At 34.0% G+C, this 26,155-nt stretch overlaps 1 protein-coding gene across 1 annotated transcript; it reads right to left on the bottom strand.

Moving 5' to 3' along the window:
* Positions 1 to 1,451: 1,451 nt before the first annotated feature.
* On the bottom strand, positions 1,452 to 26,155 carry LOC127100446 (exocyst complex component SEC8). The gene is made up of 27 exons (XM_051037649.1): positions 26,002 to 26,155; positions 23,809 to 23,922; positions 22,593 to 22,805; positions 20,989 to 21,162; positions 20,178 to 20,279; positions 19,593 to 19,702; positions 19,091 to 19,234; positions 18,303 to 18,474; positions 18,088 to 18,194; positions 16,849 to 17,156; positions 13,980 to 14,143; positions 13,156 to 13,271; positions 12,705 to 12,775; positions 12,053 to 12,183; positions 11,917 to 11,966; positions 9,942 to 10,042; positions 8,933 to 9,045; positions 8,597 to 8,704; positions 7,577 to 7,774; positions 7,303 to 7,388; positions 5,179 to 5,356; positions 5,000 to 5,077; positions 3,798 to 3,899; positions 3,418 to 3,492; positions 2,199 to 2,294; positions 2,066 to 2,115; positions 1,452 to 1,995 (listed from the first exon to the last, which is right to left on the bottom strand). The coding sequence occupies exons 2-27, from the start codon at positions 23,848 to 23,850 to the stop codon at positions 1,908 to 1,910; spliced, it is 3,177 nt and encodes a 1,058-aa protein (XP_050893606.1). The 5' UTR covers positions 23,851 to 23,922; positions 26,002 to 26,155; the 3' UTR covers positions 1,452 to 1,907.

Below are 26,155 nucleotides of genomic sequence, written 5' to 3' on the forward strand. Positions count from 1 at the left end.
TTTAACATGAACTGTCCCTCCTCCTACTATAGCCAAGAAGCTCAAACATCACAAAACCAAAACATGCAACAATCATATGGCTACCAAACACCACAATAATCATTTCAATCTTTTCTCGACGCGTCATTTACACCAATGTCGCCCTTTAATCGTCATAGTTGCCCTCTAATAACTCAAACACGGCTCAACTACTCTGACATGGATCACAAACTCAGCTATGACGGTAACGCTTCATTGCATACATAGAACTACGCGAATTTTTCTGAATATCTTAGGCAATCTCCTGCAGGTGGTGGTGATGTTCCTAAGCCCTCAAATACTCAAACACCTGGGATGAATAATCAATGTGGATTAGGGTCACACGTTCGGGTAGGGGATGTGGGACCGAAAGTAGGTTAGGTCATCCCAAACAACGACAATAGTCTTTTTGATTAACGTATGTAAACGCATATTAATATTAATATCAATTGATGCAATTTTGACTTTTATCTAAAATGTATATTATTTTTCAAAAAAAATTACGAAACACACATAGATGTCAGACCAATTGGAACGTTCTATATAATCTAACACACAAGGGGCAATTGGATTAAAAGCACTAAGTGAACAAGTCAATCCAATTTACGTCACCTCTTTAACTTAGAGAGCAAACGTCAATTCATTTGATGCCACCTCTTCAAAGTTGAATAATTTGATAAATAATCTAAAAAGTGGGTTATTTGGGGGGAAATTGAAAAAGTGGATTATTTGGGTTAAAAATTTCAATAGCAATTTACAAAAAAATCCGAAAAAAACATAGAGATTTTAAATTCAAAAAAAAATTCTCAAGAAACCTACCGATTTTGATTTCAAAGACTAAAACTAAAAATATTTAATATTCAAAGATTATTTAAAAACTAAAAATAAAAATACACAAACTTATAAAAACAAAGAGACTATTTAAGCAAAAAAATATTTTATAGAAAAATTAATTATATCTATTTCAAATGCATTAAGGACGCACGTTTTAAAAAAAACTTATTATTTTAATACCTTAAAGAGTGCCACCGGAGCATTCACTTGTCAATTGTTAAACTATGAGTCAATGTTACATTCTGACCATATAAAAATTTTACATTATCAGTGTAAAAATTTATTTCTAATACATATAAACAAGCTCACAACTTTGAATAATTGAATCATTTGGACAGGACTTGCAAGATCAAGTTCTGTTGCAACATATGCATCTGCAGATTAACTAGCATAAGCTTTTATTCGTAAGGACTAGATAAAAGTTTGTATTCAAAACCATCTCAATTTCAAGCCGCACTGGAGAGTAGTTATGGGAATGTGATTAAGATGACGATCATACTAAGAAAACACTAGTAAGTAGTATAACTGCCTGAGGTGAAAGAAGATTAATAAGTTAAGAGTTTATTTTTATTTTTTAAAATCAGTTAAGAATTTCCAAATCAGATCAATAATGACGAGGGTGCACATCATATTTCACTTTCAATGATACTAGTGTGCCACATTTTTGTAGAAAGGAAATTATATCTAGCACGAAAAACATTCAGTTGATTTTCAGATTTTTCATGATATATACTTGAATGAACTTTTTCAACACAACGGGCTCAAAACCACGGAGAGCGCAAAAGGAAAACAGCAACAACCAAAATTGTCATCACATTATAATTACATTACAAACAAATGGAGGGGTGGGAGTGTGAATGTTATTGCCGTCATCAAGGGCTGAATCTAGCCATACTTCAACTGCTAGCAGTCTAATCAGTTGAAACTTGTGGTAAAATTGAGCATCTGCACCGGCTTGTTGCATCATCATTTTTCAGAAACAAGAATCAGAAATCTAATTATAGCGAGCACCCCAATTGTCCAAAACAAACTCTGGCATATTAACATGGAACACACTACAAGGATAATATTTCAGACACTCGTTCATGTGCATCGGGAGGAATCTCCCTACCAGGAACGAGAACATTCAGAAGGTTGGTATACCTGTGCAAATAAAATGTCAATATCATTCCATAAAAGGGTATTAATAACTAAAATTTGTGTATTAACTCACTCTGCAGCAGTAAACAAGTCTACATGTTCTGTAATGAAGGCAAGCAAGGCCTGTGACAGGAATAGGAATACCAAGATAAGATGACTTGAGAAAAGTTACATAAAACACAAAGTAGTTAGGTCAGTTGACTTACCTCGAATGGCATGTTTAAGAGTTCATAGTAGGTGCGGACTCGATCCAATCTTTGTTGCACTATTTCGCTGTTTATGGATGGAATAGCAGCCAACGCCTGTAACACAATCCAAAATTGTTATGCTTCTAAAATTTCATCAAGCACTTTTTTATCTTCATTCTTAATATTCTCTAATTATTCAAAATTATATGCAACAGGCAAAATCCACACACACGGGGGTGTATCTAGTTAGATTAGCTTTTTTATGAAAATAAGAAAAGCAAATAGTAAACATACTCTTAGAATTTGAGTTGGACCTAACCCAATCTTTCGAAACCAGCTTGTAACCTTGTAAGTTGTAAGGTAAGGATTCCCTCCATTTATAAACATATATTCAGGACATTATGTCATAGAACGTGGGAATCTTAGAACACACTCTCACGCCCAGCACTATTGGACTTGATGCATGGACATAAATGGTGGGCGGCAAGATAGTGGAAACCTAATTGTGGGTGACCCGGCAGATTCTGGAAAGGCTCTGAAACCATCTTAGAATTTGGATTGGCCTAACTTCAATCTTCCAAAGCCGGCTTATAAGTTGAGGATTCTTAACACATACAACCATGGCATATGGTCAAAATTTAAAACTATTTGTCATGCATAATTTAATCTAAACCATTATTGGTTGGATCTAGTGGTTAAAATCAAATCCTTAAGTTGTGTTTGGAGTTCAGAGCAGAGGGGAGGGCAGTCTCAACTTGTTTTGGATGTATTAGAAATGGATGATGAGAGGGAGCCCAAAGGGGCGAGTGGGGAGGAGCTCTAATCAATGGGTCGAACGGGACGACAACTAACCTGGATGATATCACGCCCTAACCAAAAACGTATAAGCTTTCAGATATATCGGTATCCACACTTATATTATATTTTACTTAACCTCTTCAGCTTGAGAGAAACTTTCACAACTCCAAATTTCATTTTACAACAAAGCTCCCTTCAAGTGTCTTCATGTTGCTATGCTCCCCATCAAGCAGAAGTCTTGCCGAGTTTACAGGATTACTAACAAACAGATGGAGCAAGCCCGAACATTTATCACCGCTCACAAAGGGAGAGCTTATCATAAACCCTCCCTTCCCCTCCACTCCCAAACCCCCTTCAAAACTAAGTCTTACAGACAGATAAAATATAAATGGACCTCTCACTAGATACATCTCCTACGGACATACACAATATTAGTTACCTGTTCCAATGCAATAGTGTTTCGACATATTTGCTGAACACCAAAAAGATTGATAGACTTCATATCTGCCAAAGCCTGTAAGCAAAATGACCCCCTCTTGTTAGCAGTGAAGAAAAAGGAAAGTACACCTTCAAACATATACAACTAAGGGTCTTGCTAACGAGTGCCCCAGAGGCACTCTTAAAGGATTCCAAATAAAGAAAATATTTTATAGAAAAGTTAACCATTTCAATTTCCAATGCATTCAATACGCACTTTTTCAAAAAAAAACTTGCTATTTTAAGGCCTTAAAGAGTGTCCCCGGGACACTCTTAGCATTTCCCAATAATTAAAAGCCTTTCTATAAAAACAAAACTGTAAAGAAATGTAGACATTCGCACCTTAACAGACACCTTTGCTGCAACCCCACAAATTCCACCAAATATGTAATTCCGCTTTGCATTTGAAATAAAAGGGGCCATTTCCTCATCTCTTCGAGTTATCTGGAGATTTCATTAAAATAGTAAACATAAATAGTCTGACTTACATAAGCTTATTATACATCTGAGACACTAAACAGGAAGATCCAACTTTTTTGAAATTCATCATTTTGGCCATCGGCTGTTTACTTTCAATATTGTGGTTGATAGAAGCATTACATTGTTTTTATCAAATCAGATAACTCGGAATCGTTTGACTGGGAAGTTTTTACTAAGATGCCATTCAATTTACAATTTAATTTAGTTTGACTGGTAAGTTTACTCGGAATCTTGATGAGTGTATGGTGCTTTTTAGTTTAGTATTAGAAGTCTAATCCTATAGAATCTCATAAGGAAAACCTCACAGGACAATTTTGCAAAGTCTGCATATGGTAAAGCATTTTTAATAGTGATTACTGATTACATTTATAAATCCATTCACCAAAAATACAATTGTCTTTATCACATGCACAGTCAAACCCTCCTGAGCATGATTCCTTTGGCTAGTTTTATCTCCATAATCCAAAGTTTCTAAGAGAGCATCCGAATAAATAGCATAATTAAACAATGGTCATATAGTACATATTTAAGAATAAGCTATGTCTGCCATAAAAAAAATGATGGAACTGTGCACAAGCTCTTTATGTACTATTCTTGGGAAATTCTGAAAATAGCTTCTAAATACACATACAAATGAGATCTTATAAATGCCCCCAAAATAGTATTTCCTTTTAATTAATAGCTTGGCCAGACCACAATCTAATTCCAAAGATGGATCTTAAACAACCACATCAATATTAATATTACATCAAATCATCAATAAATTCAGAAAGACGGGTCTTATGAAACCCCAATCTACGAATTGGACCTGGATAGAGGCTGAAATTGAAAGCACCAGTTTATGAACTAGGTTGGATTATTGAAGGTGTTGCAGCCAAATTAGGTGATCTATGCCTCTAACCAAAGTTTATATTCCAAGCTTCCATTAATAATGTAAATCGTCCTAAGCTTCTCTAACATAGAAAGGGATATCACAAGTTCTGCGTATGTGCGGAGTATAATCTTTACGAAGGATCCAACTAGGAATCTTTACAAAGATAACATACAAAGAAAGAATGACACACCTGTGCAGTGAGAGAAATGACGAAGTCATCTGGTTCTTCAGCATCTTGGTCATCTATGTATTCTGTATTTGTCATTTCCTGCACAAAATAGTGTTTCTCGGATAAGTTTGGCGACAATTAAATTATCAAATTCTTATTCCTTCAACAACCTGATAAAAATAACACCACATTAGACAAACCTGCATATGAAATAGTGTCTCCAACTGCATTTCTATACGTAAAACCTTAAGGCAATCGATTGCTAATTTCCTATAATCTTGAGAAAATGATGCTAGACTCCTTGTAGGTGCACTGTCTGAATGACTATGATGCTTTCCTCCAGTATGATTTGATGGTCTTTGAGTAGTCTGTCCAAGCCTGCCAATTTTCACAAGAATTTTTTATGAACCAAAAACCCAAACCCAACACTGTACTGCTCACCAACATCATTGGGATGTCAGTCCCATTAACGTTAGAAGTTATGAAAATATCCCATTAATCATAGGGTAATTTCGATCATCTATTAGGGATGGTTTCAATATTTCCTTATGTATCGAAGTTTGTTTCCACTTTAATTAGACTTATTATAGGCTCATCAGGAAGGTGTATAAAAGGAAAGGGAAGAAAGGAAAGGGAGATGGAGAATGAGAAAAAGGGAGTAATAGGCCTCAAGAGCAAGGTAGGAGAAGGAAGCAAGTGGGGCCAGGAAGGAAGGAAAGAGATAGCGGATGTGGTAATCACTGTGAGGGTGGGTATCAGACGTGTGAAATGAGAACTATGGGGTGCTGGGAATAGGAGCTGGTCCTAACTCAGAAAGGAGAACTTTCTATTCTGTTTCTTTCAAATATACTACCATCACAGATTGTAAGAGGCTTGCTCCAGCCATTGTTCTAGCTCATTTAATAGTTTCCTTCATTTTCACATTGTAACAGAACACTACTTCTGATTTTACTTGACTTACACCATAAATACCAATTCTAATTCATGTTTTTGTTGATACTGTGATTTTTGTAATATCATATCATCCAGCATATTATTCAAATAAATATATCCATAAAATTTTATTGAGCATTTGTTTTCCTGACACTAGACCTTTACCAAAAACTTTCAGATGATTTTAAGGTATACAATAACCTCATTTATAGGGTCAGGGTCGTATATGATACACAAGCTTTAGTCGAAGAATACTGTCCTAGAAGAGTACGCAAGGTTTATCAGGAGAGTACCCTACAAAGAGGAGCACTCTAGGATATTCGCCCTACATCATAAGCACTCTGCTCTGCTATATCACTCAAAAACCAGACAAGGTTTGTTGTTAAAGTTATTGATTCTGCCACCCAATAAGGGAGATACACATATGTAAAATCTGAGGGAGATTGTAACAACAATATTTTACCTACAATATAAATTGTACTGAAGAATACAGGCATAATATACACAAACACATAAAATAAAACAAGTTAACGTAATAATATTAATAATGTGGAGATCTCTTCCCTGATTTACTTTGTATATATCTTCCCAATTGTAATCATAATTAGATATACACGGGCTTTTGTTCTTATAGTTATAATCAAGGGATGCTGTTTGTAACCCTATAGTAATCTATTTAGATAGATATATATTTTGGTAATCTCTATAAAGGGTTAATCTATCAAGCAATTCAAATCAATCTTGATCCCAATGTCAATTTGGTATCAGAGCTCACATCACGAGGGCATGATAAAACCCTAAAAGGTCCCAATAAATCCAAAGCAGGGTAACCGAATAAAAGAAACAGCTGAGTCCTAGCTCAAATCCAGGTCTATCACCAAACCCTCACAAACAACTCAGACACTGTCAAACTAAACCAGTCGGCACAGAGGCCACTGACATGGGTTATAGACTCGCAGCAAGCAGAGTTGCATGAACCAATCTCACCCAAGGGAAACATAGACCTAAGAAGACGAGCACGAAACAAGTTTCACCCAAAGGAATCTCGTGCAAATATATTCACACTTGGGAAGAAGCAATGATGAGTGATTGCTAGGTGGGAAACTCCATATTTTTTCCCTCACGCCATCAGATTCTCAATACCCAAAAATTATGGTTTGTGAATGATTGGTGGTATTGCACACATTCTACTGATCTTACGAAATCCCATCAAAACAAGTTTCTTTCAGGGGGATGGGGATGCAATTGCCACGGCCTGCAATTTAAAGAGTCGTGAACTCTACAATTTGAATTGCAATTCTGGCAGTATCACGTTTTTACTTGCTTTATATACAGTATGTATGTAATGCAACATAACTAGACTGCACAGCATGGGCATATAGGAAACACACCTTTCAATAGAGTCTGCAACGTACTCCAATGAGTCACTAAGGGATGCCAACAAAATAAGTTTATTTTCATCGTGGATTAGGTTTTCCTGAAAAAGAAAAAAAATACAATTAAGTCACAGGAAAAGCATAATAAATAAGTGAGAGCCGTGGGATTTTAGCAAGAATGCATAAAATCGAAAAGTTAATTATTGTAGGTCAGTACTATTAAACACTCAAAGAAAAATACATCAATAATGAAGCATAGTAACTCATAAGCATAAACAGATATGAAAACCTGTTTAATAGGACGCAAGTTTAGCAATAATTCGCTTAGTTCTAGTTCAGCCTCAACTGTTTCAGCATCATAGGAATTGCTTTCTAAATTAAAAGGATCTTGCAGATTTGGTAAATATGCACTTGAGGGGTCAAGTCTCATCAATTTCTCAATATCATGCCTCCCAATAAGCATGTAGCTCTGCTTTTCTAGAACAGCCTGAAATATAATTAACAAAAATATCAAAAAACAGTAACACTGGAAGGATACTATTCAAGAAAACTATTTATAGGAATGTCAACCACGGAACCACCAAGGCATCTAAATGGCCCATGGAGTAATCAACAGGTCCATCAGCAGCAATAGCGCATGTGGTCTATATACTTTTTGCTGAAACTTGATTGAATTAATAAATAAAAGGACTGAAGCAGCAGCAAGAATCTAATTCATGTGCAATATGTGCTTCTTTATGGTCTATGATGCACCGATTTGCATAAATGGCCACCGGTATGGCAGCAACATGGCTGCGAGCTTATGCTCTTCATGAATTTACATGTCCCCCACTGAGATGCATATATGGCTCAATCTTTCTCAATTGAGTCTCAATAATCAATCAACACAACAGTTATGGCATAACCCATTCATCTCAGATACATGTATCATGCCCACTCTATATGATTGAATCATTCAAACTTACCCACTCAGTCAATCTTCTGATGATTTCTCACCCACCTATTAAATTGGACCCTTCATGTGCATAATATCCTTCACCAAGTCTCTCGGCCTTTACCCATTTACTTTGGAAATTTTGAATTAAAATAATATATTTCAATTTTTTGTATATATTTACCATATCCTATTTTTCAAAAATGTTGTATCACCGCATCGTATCCGGTACTCATATTGTGTCCATGCATAGTAGTTATGGTGGTTAACCAGGGGTTGCGTCAAATAAATGACCTTTTCAGGTACCTTAAGGATTTGGCAATCTATATTTCCTGTTTTTATTTACTGGAAGTTATTTATAGAAAAAAAAAATACCTCCATGTACGAAGTCCGGCATCTTTCATATGTCCTCTCCAGAAAAGTTTGCACATACTTCACAAGATCATTAGCGAATTTTGGCATTGCTTGTGCCCAGCCAAGCACCTGCAGTAAATTTGATGCAAAAGTCTCAAAGGGAAAACAACCATGTTCTTTAACTATCAAACAAACTAAATGTCAAGTATAGTGAATGGAATAATGTCTAAACTCCAATAATTACTAGTCCAGGTATCATATCATCTTATGTACAATATAGAAAAGTAAAAATAAAAAAATAAAAAAAAATTGAACCTGACGAATTGTATTGAGATTATTATTGAAGCTAAAATTTACCTCCTTAGTCAAGTAATCAATAGCCAATAAGCCTTGTAATACAGGTCGACCCTTCTCAATTGACGGGGTATAAGTAGTGACCACATGTGCTCTTGGACGAAATGCAGCCGGACCTAAAAATTTGTAAGAGAACAACAACATTCACTTCCATTTTTCAATACAATAGAATTATTATTGACCCAAAATTATAATATTTTTCCAGTGCATTATATGCCCATAAGCCTAATAAGCTATGCTTTCGCATCATGTTGGTGCAACTTCTTTAGCTTATATTTGCAGATTGAAATGTTCTGTAAACGTTATGAACAGTGATCATACAAATTAGGATCAAACTATGCATTTTATTTTACAAAAGAAGGGATCTAAGATCATTTGATTACTTACGCTGCAACACGTTTATCTATTCCTATTTTGTAAAGAAGTTTACAAATTGATCCCTTGTTTAAAATCCCAATGAGTAAACGTGTATGAGCAGGTACACTTTCAAGAATATGAACACTATGAACAACTCTAACAATTGAAAAACTCCAAAAACACAGAAATGCATGCTCTGTTTTCTGTGGAACTGTAAAGGATACCTTAGTGAGGGAATGAGTCTTGGGTTACTGACTCCCAGAACTATGGCCAGTACAAATTCAAAATTACGTAACTCCCATAGTACCAACTACTTTAAACTATGATATATATATATATATATATATATATATATATATATATATATATATATATATATATATATATATATATATAAATTTTCATGGAAACCAAATTTACTTCAGACCATTGTGTTTTGGGGTGACCGGTAGTCATCACTCAAGTACTTGTCAGTAAGACCTCCGATAAAGAATGGGACTTGCATCGAACATTTCAGACAAAGCTAACTTAAAAATTCTTTACTCAGATGTTTCAAAACAAATTAAGGTTCACAAAAGATCAGACTGAGCGCCAAGCAGGGATTTTAAAATAAGAGATACTAAGAGAAATGGCGATAACAGTTTAAAAGACTTGCTTGATATGGCTTGTTGTACGCCTTTTCGGTAGTCCACAAACATAGTTGGTAAAAAGTGATCCTTTACAAAATTCTCCACAAAAGCTAGCAACCCGTCATTGCTGCAATTCACAAAGTTGACAACACCATAAGCTAATATTAATGAGCTAGAAAAGCCACAAAAATTGTGCGTGAAAATAAATTTTGCTATATTTTAGGAATCAATAAGAGATTGTCTTAAAAATATATATTATACAATTATGATTAGTCAAAACCATATAAAATTGAACAAAAACTAGCTGAAAAGAGTGACAAGCAATCAAACTTATAGCTTACATTTTCATTGTGTTTTCTTGTATTCCTTACTATACAAAGCATAGACGTAAGTTACTTTGTATTTTACACACATTAGGTAAGTCCAATGTCACATTATTCACAGCCTCCACTCTAAGGGTATGTTTCGATTAATGCTATGAGATGGAATAGAGTTGAAAGAATTTGATATAAGCTAGGTTCCATTGTTTTGGTTTTAAAAATAAGGATGGATTGAATGAGATCTAAGGGTATCTGTTCCATTCAATTCCATTACTTACCAGTTACCACTATTTTTCACTCTCCCCGAATTGGATGGAATGGGATATAATCACATCTGGACATACTTTTATAATTTAAAACTACTGTTTCATCCAAGTAAAATTAAATGAAGAGTATCATGTAGGACAAGAACGTTGTGCTTGCCATACAGCTGGGACTGATGACTTTTCTCTGGCCAGTGCAGGCAAACAATTGCAGAGCCGAAAGAGGCATAATTTTATCCATATCAATGGCTGAACACTGGGTATAGGATTAACGCTATTAAATTGGGAATTGAGCCCACTTCACTTTTATTTTTATTTTGTTATTGAAATCGTGAGGTTACAGAAAAACCAACTACCAAACTAGTAATGTTTGACTTATTTTGTATTTTACTTTACATCGATATTAGGATTTTATTAACATACAAGTTTTTGACTTTTTGTACTTTTATCTTGTGACTCATTGTATTTTTGTTAACGCTGTTATTTTTACATTTCATGTGCTTCACAAATCTAGCATCTGATTGTTAAATTTTAACCAGTATTTATTTTCTAGATTGTATAAAAATAAAATATTTTTTAAACCAAGAGTAAAAGGGGAATAAAAAATCAATAGCCCATTCCCTTTCGCTCACTTCACAAACACATACAATAGGGAGGAAATTACATTTGAGGTTTAAAGGACATTCCATGCCCTAGTCCCTCTAAAGATTTTTGTTGGAATTATAAAATTTAGAGTAAGAAAAGAGATTGAACAAAGACGGCTAACAATGCATTCAGTACATAATCAATAGAACCTAACCTAATAGCCCTATTTATGTTGAGTTCTATAATCAACATACTTGAACAATTTGTGTTTTACTTTGACATTGATAAGAAAAATGACTTGTTACATTTTAACACATTCTTGGTTCATGTTCTGCGTCACTTACAAAAAAGTAATGTTCAGAAAACTAGACTAGCCAATTAAATCGATTAGCTGGGAACAAGACCATGTAATAAATTAACAGTTTGCTTAACATTAACATCTCTGCCCCACATCTACCTACACTCTTCATCGTTAAAAGCTACTCTAAAAACAATAAGTTTCTTCAAAATTTTACCTCAACAAATACTCGATTCATTATACTCTTAGAACCTGGTTTTTCAAGCATACTTAGCAGTAAATACATTATACATATTAGCACTAAATATTCAATGCAGAATGACAATGTGTCCTGATATCAATATGTAAGTTAAAGTAAAAGGAACATATGTGCTTAACTCAGCACTAAATACTGAAAGCCACGTTTTATTCACATTTTTTTCCATAACAAAAAAAGTGAACAATAATGTAGCATTTTATTTTACATGTAAGAAATCAAAGAATCATTTTAAAAAATATTGAGGAAAAAAAAACTGTGCAATGTTTTTAAGCTCACCTAAGTTGAGAATACTTTGTTGGTAGCATTGAAGCAATTTTATCTGTGAACTGCACAAAGAACCAGGTCAGGAACAAAACATATTGAACATGATCAAAACTTTACAGCAGGTATATAGTAGTTCTAGAAGCAACACCTGTAGCACAGGTCGGTATATTGATGCTGCTAAATATATGCCCTCCTCGGGTAAAACCGCCGCAGAACCATAACCTTCCTGCAGCACATTGGGACCCTTCCTATTCCATCCTTGGCGAACAATATCAACTCCTGAATATTAATACAACCAGCAATAAATGTTGTAATTGGGAAAAGAAATTAGAAGCTTGATAAACAAGAAAACGATAAAGACAAAATGCTATAAACTAAGATGTTCAGCAGTAAGATATTGTTCAGAATCAAGTAAAACTACTAGTATTTATAAAGAATCAAGTAAAAGGATGACATTATCAGCACAGCATGCTAACAGCTACCAGATATGCAGTGTCTAATATCAATTAAGTATCTAATACACTACATAAAGTGGCCAACTGGTTCTTTTTCTATGCTAGCCACACACTCTTCCCATGACAAGCTCTCATATTGGATGAAATTCAAACGCATATAAGTTTACGTTTACTCCTTTATTAGAAATTCTTATGTGTGAAATTTTCACGAGTTATGCAAGGTTCATCAAAATTTCATAAGCATATCTTAACAGCGTCCCATGTATTCCAACAGCAACATGATTTTAAAATGTATAAGCAGAAAAGTTTAACTCCACTCCTTCAATTTGATAGAATTTATCATACCTTGATTAGGAAGAGATATTGTAGCATCAGTAAAGCGAAATGCAAAGGTGAGACCATTTTCTGATCCATCCCTGTAATCAATAAGAAACATTAATCATTAATTAATTTAATATTGTATTGGCATAGAAAATTAAAATTCCTTAATTATTTTCTCCTGGCAGTTGTGAACCTGAATCATCTTTTTATCTGTATCTATTATGTAAATATCATCTTGTTATCCTAATTTTCTTAATTTTTAATATTCAATTCTATTTTGATTTGTCATACAGTAAATTATGAAAGACACTTGTATTTTTGTTTGTTAAATATTATTATAGTTAAGAACGACATTGCTTTATATATTTTTAATGTACTTGTACCTTTGTTTTTTCTTAAAGTTACATATCCCGTACCCGTATCCATGCAACTTAGAATGTTGTATAAAAGAGCCAAATAAATACAACTCACTTGCCTTTTCTCTTTCGAAGGGGTTTTGTTTGCAAGTCTAGCTGTTTGCACAGCAGCATCAGCAGATGCAGCTTCTGGAGTAGCCCGCAGAATTTCACATATCAGTTGTTGGCATTCACTCTAAAAATAAAGGGTGAAAAGATATTATAAGCTGAAAGAAAAAATAAAAGGGATTACAACCAACATGCACATTCTGAGTACATATTTTAGGATAACTTTCCTCCGTAACACAGTTTCTCCATGTTTACACAGATTAAACAATATACATCAGGCCCCGTCAGCTTCATATAAACTAGATTTCTTTGCCATTAACTTAAAATAAACTGTGTATCACAAATGGGCAAGTGAAACACGACAACACAGGATGCTACAAACCTTACATTCCAGTCAACAACAAAATCATCTTTTAATATAATCAAATAAAACATCACAGAAAGATTGACTGTCTTTGATTTATTTAAAGTAGAGAGAAAATATAAGTGTACTTCTATCTATATCCAATAACCAAAGACTCATGCATATCATCAAGACACGGTGTGTATCCTAGACCGAGACACTAACCATATCTTAGCATATTAAAATAAGTACAGGTTATGTCTTTAAATTCTATTAACAAATTTCTTTGAGAAAAGTTGGTAATTGAAAGCATTTGATTTATTTAAAGAATATATGAAAATATAAGTGTACTACAATACAACTTCTATTTAGTATTCAATAACAAAAACTTTTATGTATGTCAACATTAGGTTCGTATCCTAGACCAGAGATATGTCCTCAAATTCTATTATTAAATATCTTGCAACTGAATGACCCTTGGATATAGATTACCTGTAACACTGTCAAGGAGAAACCTATGCTGTAACCTCCTGTGACCTGAGATGTTTCTGAATCAGGGTTCCAACTCACATCTCCTGGAACTGATTTTGGTGTGTTCATGTCAACATGCAGACTGACTTTTGCTTCCAACAACTCCCCAACAACAACATGGTTCTCTATAGAGTGACACATAAGATGACAAATTTATTAGGAAGAAAAATAACCAACATAGAAAGCAGACAACAACAACAACAAAAACATCTTGTCGCTAGGTGGGGTTGACTACATGGATCAAACAATGCAATATTATCTTATAATAAACCATGTCTGATGATACACAGCATAGTCACATAATTCGCTACTGTAGCTAACGAACCGCGAATTGGTTCGCACGTGCCAATTTGCGGTACTTCTTTGAATTGGTTCATACAAATTCGAAAGAATTTCGCAGCAGTAAGCATACCCATTTTTAATTCAAAATATTAAACTGCGTTGAATATTGGATCATACTGACTGACAATGCTTAAAAGCTCATCCCTTAATTACGGATGTCAAAGCCTTTAAAAAGTGCGTGGTCAGTAAACCCCTGCAAGTTTCTAATGGGATGCCTAGACATTTATTTATAATGACTTCACTTCTTCATATTTGTTATATTCATATTTGTTATACCCAACGATGTGGGACTTCAAGTATATTTTTCTCAGTGTCAAACCTTATTTATTAAGTTGTCTTCTTTTCTTTTTTCTTCTGAGTTTTCTTTAAATTTGTATTTTTATTAACAATATTAATATAACTAAATAATTATTTTTATTCCTAACGTACCCACTAATATAATAGTACATACCACAAATCGAAATGACGTACCGACTATGTATACCCCCTAATCGCGTACTCGAATTCGCACCACGTACCGAAGCGAATTGCGAACTCGGTGACTATGATACACTGTTTAAATCAAATCTCTGATAAGGTTTGGTCTACAATTTTCCTTGGCCTCTTATAACATAACTTAGAAGTGAGAGTTATCTAGTCTCCCTAGTTTTAATTGGTGTGTGATAATTGAGTGATTAGTCTTAGTTTGAAGTAATAGTGGTCATAAGGCTAGTTCGGGTCAAGCACATAATGTGCTCTCATTTGTTAGATTTCTTCATTTCTACCCAGAGAAGACTAAAGCAAAGTGTTGCATCACTTTGAAGCACAGGTGGCTGAGGGATCACTTGTTCTATTGGTAATTTTTTCTTAGGTTATTTATCTTTCACTCATTATTGTAGGTTATTTATCTTTCTTAGGTTATTTTTTCTTAAGTTCATTGCTCGTGTTTCCTATCCTGCTCACTATGAGCTAAATCATGTGTTGGATTATGTGACATTTTATTATAACCTAGTTAGGTGCCAATGTGATTGTCTAGTGGTGTTTATGCATCTTTAGCACTTGCATGTTTATTGTCATATATTTATTGAGTTTGATAAACTTATGTAGTGGAACCGTTTAAATTTAATGGATGGAACTCAAGTTGCTGATATGATAGTTTAGTTAATGGACACATTGAACAAACCTAAATGCTCAGACATAAGATTTTGAACCATAAAGTGAATGAACTTATTTTAGCATCAGTAGAATGGATTATAGGAATAAGGAACCTTATTTCCATTCTATTTACTAATGTTTCTGAAAAAGCACAATAGGTTACTTTTGCACTTTAGTATTGCAGCACCACGAAGCATCACTAAGTAACTAAGAAGTTTCAAAGGAAGCATAGTTCAACTTCTTCTCCAATCAGAACTCAACTTTTTTACTTAACACTTGTTAAATCTTTTTTTTTGTTACATGATATATTTGTTACTTGTTTCTTCTCACTAACTAAAACGATTAATGTAAGATTTATGGAAATTGCTAAACCAATCCTCATGAAAACGATCTCTATTTACCACTCTATAACTTGTTTTTGACTGTGTAGGCCTGCATCCCATTTTGCACAACAGTCTCTCTTTACCTTCAATTATTTGACTGTCCTCTATCTGGTTTATTAGTATTACCCTCCTCACCCTTGCTTTTACGTGTTCAAAAATATAGGAAGTGCATGAAAGTGGGGAGAGTAATTTGATTGATGTGTATTAGAGTATATCAAATAGCAACCGATTACGTTCTTGCGCTGCCAGCTGTCCATAACAGCTAGTTTTCAATTAGGCCTAACTGGTTCACCTGCGCACAGGATTAGTGTCAGTTGAGGATTGTAGACTGTTCTAGAATATGTTAGTTAGAGTCAAATGAGAATTGTTCTAGAATCTGTTAGTTTTAACATGTGCACTGTAGCACAGGATTAGAGTTAGTCAGAGGGAAATTCCAAATTCTATTACACTTAACCTGTGCATAGTGCAAAGAATTAGGTCCCTATATAAACTGTAATCATTTCTCTATGAAATTAATGAAAACCGAACATTCCAAAATAGTTTTTAAATATGAATTCTCTGAAATTCAACAACGCGTCTCAACAGAGTTGATTACAGTGTAGCAATGTGTTTACTGTTTATTCATAGTTAGCTGTAGCAATTCTGTTACAACAGAAACTAATGGGTTTGAAGCCCAAGTAGGATTGGGAACTAGCCCACACTAAAGGCAGTGCAAATACTGAAGATGTAACCATATATCTCTAATACTATGGCTCTTCTCTATCATGCATTATCAAACCACCAACACAAGCCTCTAACTCAACTGTCTTGTCTACATTAGGTGCTTACCCAACTTTCTCCCTAGCACTTTTATTCATAACCCAATCATATTTTGTGTGACCATTTATTTATATGAACATTCTCTTCGCTGTAACATTAAGCGCCCCATTAACCTAGAAAGAAGAATGAATAATAAAATTATTGTGGCTCACCAAATATTCGAACAACAGCATCCAAAATTGAATCAAGAAGCTCCTTTGCAGCAACTTGTGCTTTCCCGCCAGGAGCCATGAGAGGGGAAACGGGGCTCACAGCCAACACAGTCCCAGCAATAGATATTCCATTCTTACGTTTCTGTTTTGGCAACTGGTAGCTTTCCAGTTGACCTTTAATGAAGTGTAGATCACTTGTTCCAGTTCGGGAACCCTGACCAATGCTAGACCTTGATGAATTCAAAAGGTCTGCATGGGCTTTAATCTTGGAAGTAATGGTTTCATGAATTGTTGGCCGTAACCTTTGACTGGTAAACAATAAAGCCAGTATAACTTACAAATTATCATCAAAATCAAATATATAAAAAATTGATAATAATGAAATGTGGTAAGACCTACACGACAACCACACCTGGAAAACACAAATGATAATAACGAGAAAGAAATTATAGAAGAAAAAAAGTATCACATTTCAAATATCATGATTCATTTTGGCAACATGATAATCACAACAATATTTAGAATATATCACTAACAGTCAGTTCAAGTTGTCATTACAACATGCATTTAGAATACATCACTAATAGTTAGTTCAAGTTGTCATTACAACATGCTTTTCTTGTTCAGGAGGATTCACTTCCAGAGTTCACTACACTACAGAAAAATAAGGCCACCTCCAACAGGAGGTTCGTGGGCAGATTTTCAAGCGGCTAACTGAAATTCTGGTCAGTTTATTATTGGAGTATTCCGCACTGGAGTACCATTACATGCTGAAGCAAAGTTTCTGGTCAACACTTACCATTTGTTTTATAAAACTGTCCACAATAAAGTATTTGATCATTTAAAATATATATTCAATTTTTATCTCACAATTTCATCTCTTTAATCACCTAAAATTTACACTATTTTATCCCATAATTTCATCTTTTTAAGCTTCAATAGCCAATATTTTAATTCAATTTTTCATCTTAATACTTAAAAATCATTTCTTGTGTGTCAAATTGATCCCAATTAGTATAATTTTCAACTAAATTTATTTTATGCAAAATTATCAACATCATAATTAGAAAAAAAAAATACTCAATTTATTCTTGAGAGTCAAGATCAAGCTAGCAACCGTGTGTGAAAGTTATTGTAAAGAGAAGAAGCTTATTGAAAAAAAGAAAATCAAAACCTTCAAAGAGATAAAGAAGCATAGAGTTTTATCAAAAAGAATAAAATATTATTAAGATAACTTACCAAATCACAGCACCAGCAGCTGACACTTTTCCGAGCATACAAAGACACTCAACCATGGTCTGAAGATACTTCACATGAAGTGGAGAATCACTCTTTCTAATTATTTCCTGCACAAGAAACTCGGAACTTCAGTTGGAAGACTGAAAATCGACAAAAGTTTGAGAAGGATTATGAATATGAATTTAATACAAACTATACAACTAAGTGGTTCATACAAGAAATTCATCAGGTGTCGAATTCGAAAGCCATGTTGGCATTTGACGAAGAGCACCACTGGCATCCTTTGTGACATCACTGCCATTGACTTTCGTGTTTGCCATATTCCCGTCTAAAGTGGCTTCTTCACTTGAATCCAGAGTGCCTTCCTCATCATGGCCATCAAAAGAACTGAAACACACATTTGATGGTATTTAATATACTATATTCCGCAAGCACAATCCAAACTACAGCAAATATGTACCGAAACAATCAAGCTTTATCACACGTAGGGGGGAGGTCGACTACATGGATCAAACGACACACTAATATGACACTGGAAAAGATTGGAGATTGCTTTTTCAAATCTGTTATATCCTTAGATTAATCAATACTAGTGAAGAGGCACAATCCAAAATACACATTAGGAAAAAGGGAAGCTACATCACATCAACCTAAGAAAGCAACGAACTAGGAAAAAAAACATCACCAAAGCTAGCATGGAGTAGTATTACCGTTGCTCCAAATAACAATTAATAAAATCACACTATCAAATATTCTCATCATCACACTATAAACAACATAGTCCATGGTCCATTCTTTACAAAGAAAACAATACGAGAGGAATTTGCTAATTTTGAATATCTAGTTATCTTCTATGAAAGCAATCCTCCCCCAGTCATCAATGAAACAATGTGTAACAGTAAAACTGTATGAAACTTCAATAGGAGATAAGAAATTATTTATGCAGTTTAGAACTAGGAGGAAAATAGCAGAAACAGTCAAAAGTTCAATTGACCAGTATTACCCATCAATCTGGAGGCTTGTCTGATTGTCACCTTTGAGTGACTTTGTTCTTCGAGACCGAGATTGAGAACTATGTGCAGTAAGTGCAACATAAGTGGTGGTGGGAACGTCGTCATCATTCTCCAGCATCATTGAGCCTGCAAAGCTGCACGCATGACAGTTCAAATACATATTCATCAGTTCACAAATTAAATAAACTTCACAACTTCATAAAACTGGCAGACAGATCAAAAGTTTGCTGTACATTTAACTTCCTTGATACTAAGTCACGTAGAAACAAATGCAAACAGAATAGAAGATAAATTAACAAAAAAAGCAAAGTAGAGTTTCAAAGTTTGCATGAGAATAGTGTGACCAGGGAAATATATGAAGCACGGATAAGCCACAGCTGAAATTGCATTTCAGAAGCATATACTCTAAATGCCTTTGCAAAAACAAAACATACTCCAATATCTTACAGTATGATGTTCTAAGTAAGAGATAGGAATGTAAAAAACAAATACCTATATTCACCTTTGTTGTATAAATGTGCATGTAAATCCTCCAAAATCTTATAAAAGAGGACTCCACGCAACTTCGTTAACTCAGAACGGACATCTTGAAGTGCCCCAACCTGGGTCATACATCAAACATAATTATAACATACAAAAAACACAGAAATGTTCAGAGATGATTAAAAGAAATGGAAAAATATGAAAAATGATGAAGAGGGTGCTTTCTCAAGAAATAATAACCTAGAGAAGGGATGTAGATTAGTGCAATACTATACAAGTTCAATACAAACTAAACAAGTGGAAATTTTATAACAGTCTATTTCCACTCCCATATGCTAGAGCATGGTTAAGATTACTGACTCTCATTAGTGTTTCGCTCTCAAATTCATGGTAATTTTAAGAGAAAATACATTTCTAATATGCAGAGAGATGCAAAAATTTTGTTATACACTTGTGAGTATTAGCCTTTTGGACTCTTTTCTTTGGATTCAAGATACAGCATCCTTATCCTCCCCATACATGCACATTCCTATTTTCTCTGTACAAAAAATTGTTCATACCAAAGGATAATGATATAGTAAGTTGAAAACTTACAGTTTGGAGACCTCGCTCAAGCATCATGATGGATTGCACATGCAATTGAACTGCCGCATAATATTGCTTCTCTGCAATGAGTTTCTCAATACGAGCTGGAACCTGCAACTTAGATGATAAAAATCAAAACCTTCTATAAAATAGTAATGGTTTTAAACAGAGTAAGTTAAAAGAAAGCATGTGCTAAATTGATGATCATCAGAAAAAATGTTCAACATAAACGGTACACACACAAATGTATGCATTTATGCAGATAATATGTTGTCAAGAGTATTTTTTTACCCATATTGTAGGGTCTTATTACAGTGCTCGAGCATTCAGGTCATCATCATTCACCACCAGTCTTAAAATTAGAATTTCAATAATACTTAGTTTCAGAAGCAGATAATAATTGGCCTCTATTTTATCTACACTCCAATCCCAATGTGCTTTTACACCAGTTGTCATGTTTAAAGCAAACAACTCTTGTTCTTTGACTGAACAAATTAAGTTTTAAGATCAAGTGGTTCTTTGACAGTAGAAAACCACTAAAAAATCAAATAGATGGCAAAGTCTACATGACTACTTCTGCTTTTGTAATTGAAGGATCATTCAGCATGATGAAACTGCAAATGCAATTATGAAAATCCATATAACTGTTTAATCTAGAATACAAAATGCCTAAGTAGCCTAAACGAAATCCAACTCAGGGGCATATAAAGCCAGACCAACTAGCATGGTTTTAAGTGCTGGTTGAGAGACTCCTTAACTCCAATCAACTGACCAAAGTCATACAATTAGATAAAGCAATGTCTAAACAAAAAAAACAGACCTTAGCGATGTCTTCGATTTGATCCAATAAGGAGATTATGTGTCGCAATGTGACTGATCGATACCATAGTTGATGTAACTGCTTATTGCGGGCACTAAGATGCTTCTTAGCCTCTGCTAAATCTACCTTTAAGACGCCTATACTTTCAGTGGATTCACTAAAAAGCCTCAAGATCTGGAGATAATTAAACAAAATATTTAGAAAACTGCAACTTATATAGAAGGGACAGTTCTAATTCAGCAATGCCCAAGATTTAAACAAGACGAAAGGGGGAAGTGGCTTCTGAATCCAGCTATCATTGTAATTTGGAACCAATTAAAGTTCTAACAGATAACAGTAACCAAAAACAGCTTTGATTATAGTTCAATTAGATTCTGTTACATTAAATATCGACATAAAATATACATCACAACTTTAATTTTGTAAAAGGCAAGAACACCAAACTAATATTGTTTATTTGTTTCCTATATGCTAGCCTTGTATTTCATCATATAAAGATTACACAAAATCAATAAAAGGTTAGATTAAATATTCAGAAAAAAAAGGCAATAAAAGAAAAATGCAATAGTATTACATAATATAATACATTTGGGGAGATATTAGAGTTTGACCTAACTCATCCTTCCAAAACCAGCTTGTAAGGTGAGGGGTGTTACTCTATATAAAGCATTTTCAAACTCTATCTCTAACCAATGTGGGACATGGGATCTTCCGAATACAACCCCCCCCCCCCCCCCTCACACTCAGCACGTTATTGGGCTTGGTGCATGGATATAAATGGTGGGCAGTCCATGGTCCGATCGCTAGGCTCTAATATCATATTAGAGGTTAGTCTAATTCATCCTTACAAAACCGGCTTGTAAAGTATTTGAGATGTATTAGAGATAGCTTAGCTAAGGCCATTCTGTCCTAGCAAAACTAACAACTGTCAGTAGTTAACCTGTATACTACCTGCTATAGCAGGTCACCTGGTTTGGTTGTCACTATAAGAACAACCAGGTGTCACCTCATGTAACTAACTTTTCATTCAATACAATTCAGTTAATACTGAAAATGAATATATATATATATATATATATATATATATATATATATATATATATATATATATATATATATATATATATATATATATATAATATGTCTTTTCAAGCTCTATCTTTAATCAATATGAAACTTCGGAAGATCCCAATAGGGGAGAAGATACATGAGCAGCAAAACTAAGATTAAAAAATGCATAAGCATAACCACAAATGCCTGAAACAGAAACAAGGCCCCGTGTTTCCTATATGCTAGCCTAGTAATTTACTATTTTGAACAAGAAAAGAACTTATTTTTTCCTTGTGTTATAACTATATAATTGAAGAAAAAGAGAGATGGTGAGAAAGTGTAAAAATATGGCAGAGTAGGCAGCTTCTATGACAACGATTTAATCTTGACCGCACAATAATAAGGAGAGCAAAAAAAAACCAATACTGTAACAATAAATCTACACGTGAACACGAAATCAAATACCCCGTGTTACAAATTTACAATAGAAAATGACCCAATTGTCCCTGGTCCAATGCTATTTATTAATCACAGAAAATGAAGTTTTAAGCAACCTGGGAATAGTTTTGGATAGCTCTGTTGAAACCACTATGATAAGATTGTACGACTTCATCCACAACCTCCTCAATAACATCACTCTGCTCCTTCAAAAACTCGGCAGCAGCTTCGCGGTCTTTTGATGTCAAAATATGAACAACATGAGGTAAAGAATCAAAACGAGCAGCAGTCCAAGTCTCATCTATCTTAGATATTTCTTCTCTCAGATACTGCATTCAAATGGAGAACAAAGACTCAAATTGTCATGAATGAGTAGTCAGTGCAACAGATCTAGAATGCTTAAAATAAGAAACACAATTAGCACATGTACAGATGTACATATATATAATCAAACCACTTTCAACATAATGATTCCATTCTCAATTTGCAAGTTATGTATCCTGATTAACCTTTTAGACTTGGGTCAAGCCTAACTCAAGCTCTTTGCAAAAATATCTATAGAATGCTTAAAATAAGACACACAGTTAACATAAACTTATAATCATAAATAGGATCATTCTCTCCAATTATTATTGTTGCTATAGTTTTTCTAGTTTTCTATTTTTTTTAATTATTTTGACAGGATTTCTCTTGTATATAAATTCGTACTCCCTCTGTACCGATTTATAAACAAAAAACACACATTTTTCTTGTTACAAATTATAAGCAAAAAACATCAAACTTTATTTCATTTCAGCATTTTATTCTTTAAAAAAATGCATTTAATGTGCTTTATCTCATTTTTTCCATAAACAACAACCAATTGATATTCTTTTTACATAAAACATATTTCAAGAAAGACACAAAAATATAAATTTTCTTAATAAGTGTGAAAATATTGACTTTTGCTTATAAATTGATATGGAGGGAGTATAATTTTGTTATGCAATGAAAGTCATTCATCCTAAAATATTCAACTTGATACCACAGCTGTTAGGTCCATTCCCTATTTTCTTGTTTTTTTTCACCCGTTTTGTTATAGGGCTTCAGTTGTGTAAGCTTTGACCCGATAACTACCTAATTATGTTCAAGCTAGGTTAGTAGTTAACACCCATGTAAAATTTTCCCACAAGTTGTTCACAAATTTCAACCTTTTATGAGCACCACTACAGAAGTAAAGCCCAGAAGACAATAAAATTGAAGAGCATGAAACAATTGTAAAGAACCCTACATCCAAAAAGTTTACTAATCTATCGTCAAAAAAACAAAATTACAATTCTAACCATAGCTTACCGCTTTTTCAGGGGGCAAAGGTAACTCGTCAAAAACTCCCATATTGAGCCTTCAATGTGTCCACACACCATGAAGATATAAGATTAACTTGTATTAGCAAACCGGCGACTATAACTGCAATGCATAAATACAGATAAAAGATAAATTAAAACCCAATTGCATATAAATGAATATAAAGGACTCACTTGATTGTAACTGGAAATGAGTCATCCGAATTCTTTAGGAAAAATTGCAAGATATTAAAAAATAATAAGGTGTCATTATATGCATTAAGCTATAGGCAATAAAACAGTTTAAAACAAAAAACTAATAAGCAAAATCACATTTTTGTTCCTCACATTTTGCCTCATCCGTGATTTTAGTCCCTAACTTTTTTTAAATGTGGCATTTTGCTCACTTGTAAAATTTGGGCAGAATTTTGACCTTGTGGCAAGTGAGATGCTTATGTGGGAGGACATGAATAAGATATATGGATGGATATCTATGTAAGCTTCTCATAAATTAAACTAACCAAAAAAAAACCTTTTAATTTTTTTTTAAATAGCTAAAATAAATTTAATTTAAATGGTTTTAGTTAGTTAAATTTAGGAGAAGTTGACATGGACATGAAATATATCCCCCTATCATCTTAAACATGTACCACATAAGCACCTCATTTGCCACATCACCAAAATTCTAACTCAATTACACGGGTACGGAAAATGTTGTGTTTGCATAAAATGGAGGGGCCAAATTAGTCGATTTAGAAAAAGGGGGGTCAAAATTGTATACAAAACAAAATAGAGGGATCAAATGTGCAACTAACCCAATGGAATAACAAAAACAGAAAGCTCAAAAGAAAGCTATAAGAATTGTCAGAATCATTTCCTACAAATGGCTTCTTTTGTAGCTAATTAGGTCTTAAAATCCAAAAAAAATATACAAACCATGTTCCCTAAATAGAATAATCACCATTCTACTCAACTCATACAGTTGAGACTGAAACCAAAATAATAACCAAAACAGAACACTGTCATTCCCCTAACCAACAGATTGTGCATGCAACAACATCCAAATCTTATCTCACAGTGGAGTCCGCTACTGAATCAAATAACGCCATAATACTCTATCATAGAACATATCTTTATCCATATCATTGACCTGTTCGCTTTTCAAGATAGTTTCTTTCTCCTATTGCGTTTAGTAAGTAGGCCACCCTCCATTTGATCTACTATTCTCTTACAACATAATCTATAGGTCTACTCCACACATATCCAAACCACCTAAGTGAGATTCAATCATCTTTTCTTCAATATGACTGCCACCCAACTCTCTCTCTCTCTCATATAATTCCTAACCATTACCCCGACTCTGACACGTCCGACACCAGTAATAATTTTTAAAAATGAATAAATTAAACGTAATCACAAATGTTCTGTCAGTTTCATACACCAACACTGACACGTCTTTTTCCAGAGGTGTCGGTGTTATGGCTTATAGGTCTACACAACTAGCACAATTATACATATGAAAGAAAAACCTATCTCTCATATAATTCCTAATCATATCTATATCTAGTCTAATAATATATCTAGTTTAATAAGTCTGCACAGTTAGCACAATTATACATATAAAAGAAGAAGAAAAACAAGAGTAGCATTACCAATCTATAAACTGTTTAAGAAATATAACAGGTTGAAACCTAGGTAGTTAATTGCTGCCAATAGCGGCGCGATTACGCAAGTAGCTTCCGCAGCAGAGTTTCACCCCGCTCAATGGAGTTTTTTTCAGGAAAAAAAATCTGGACAAAGAATCCTGAAGAATCGAAGTAGAAGGAGGAAGGATGGCGAAGAAGAAATGAAAAAACAACAATACGGATACCAAACGAAATGGAAGAAGTCAAAAATTGCTAGGTTAACGCAATTCAGAACAATTAGAACGGTGTTTGGATCTCCGCTACAACTGATTGTTCCTCTTCAAATCGATTCCAACCAAAGCAAATTCTTCTTCGTCTGGTCAAAATCGATTATACAAAAAAGCTATTCGTAAACAAAAGATCAAAGAGATGCATACTAAGTTCTCAGATTTGCACTTCCAAAAGCAACTTTAACTCTAAAAGTGAAATTGAAAGAAGAGGAGGGAAAAAAGCGTAACGAAGAAATTAAACTTAGATCAAAGAATTGTAGAAAGTGAATCGGAGATGATTGAACATACCTCTTGACCTTGTCGTTATTCCCTTGCAGCGGTCACTCTCGTTGTTTCTCTGTGTTGCAGGAGACTACCAATTCGCAATGTTAGAGAAGACTAAAAATAATGAACTACTTTTTTTTTGTTGACAAAAGAAATAATGGACAAAAAAAATAATGGA

This window comes from Lathyrus oleraceus, chromosome 7 (assembly GCF_024323335.1).
Source record: "Lathyrus oleraceus cultivar Zhongwan6 chromosome 7, CAAS_Psat_ZW6_1.0, whole genome shotgun sequence".
NCBI lineage: Eukaryota > Viridiplantae > Streptophyta > Magnoliopsida > Fabales > Fabaceae > Lathyrus > Lathyrus oleraceus.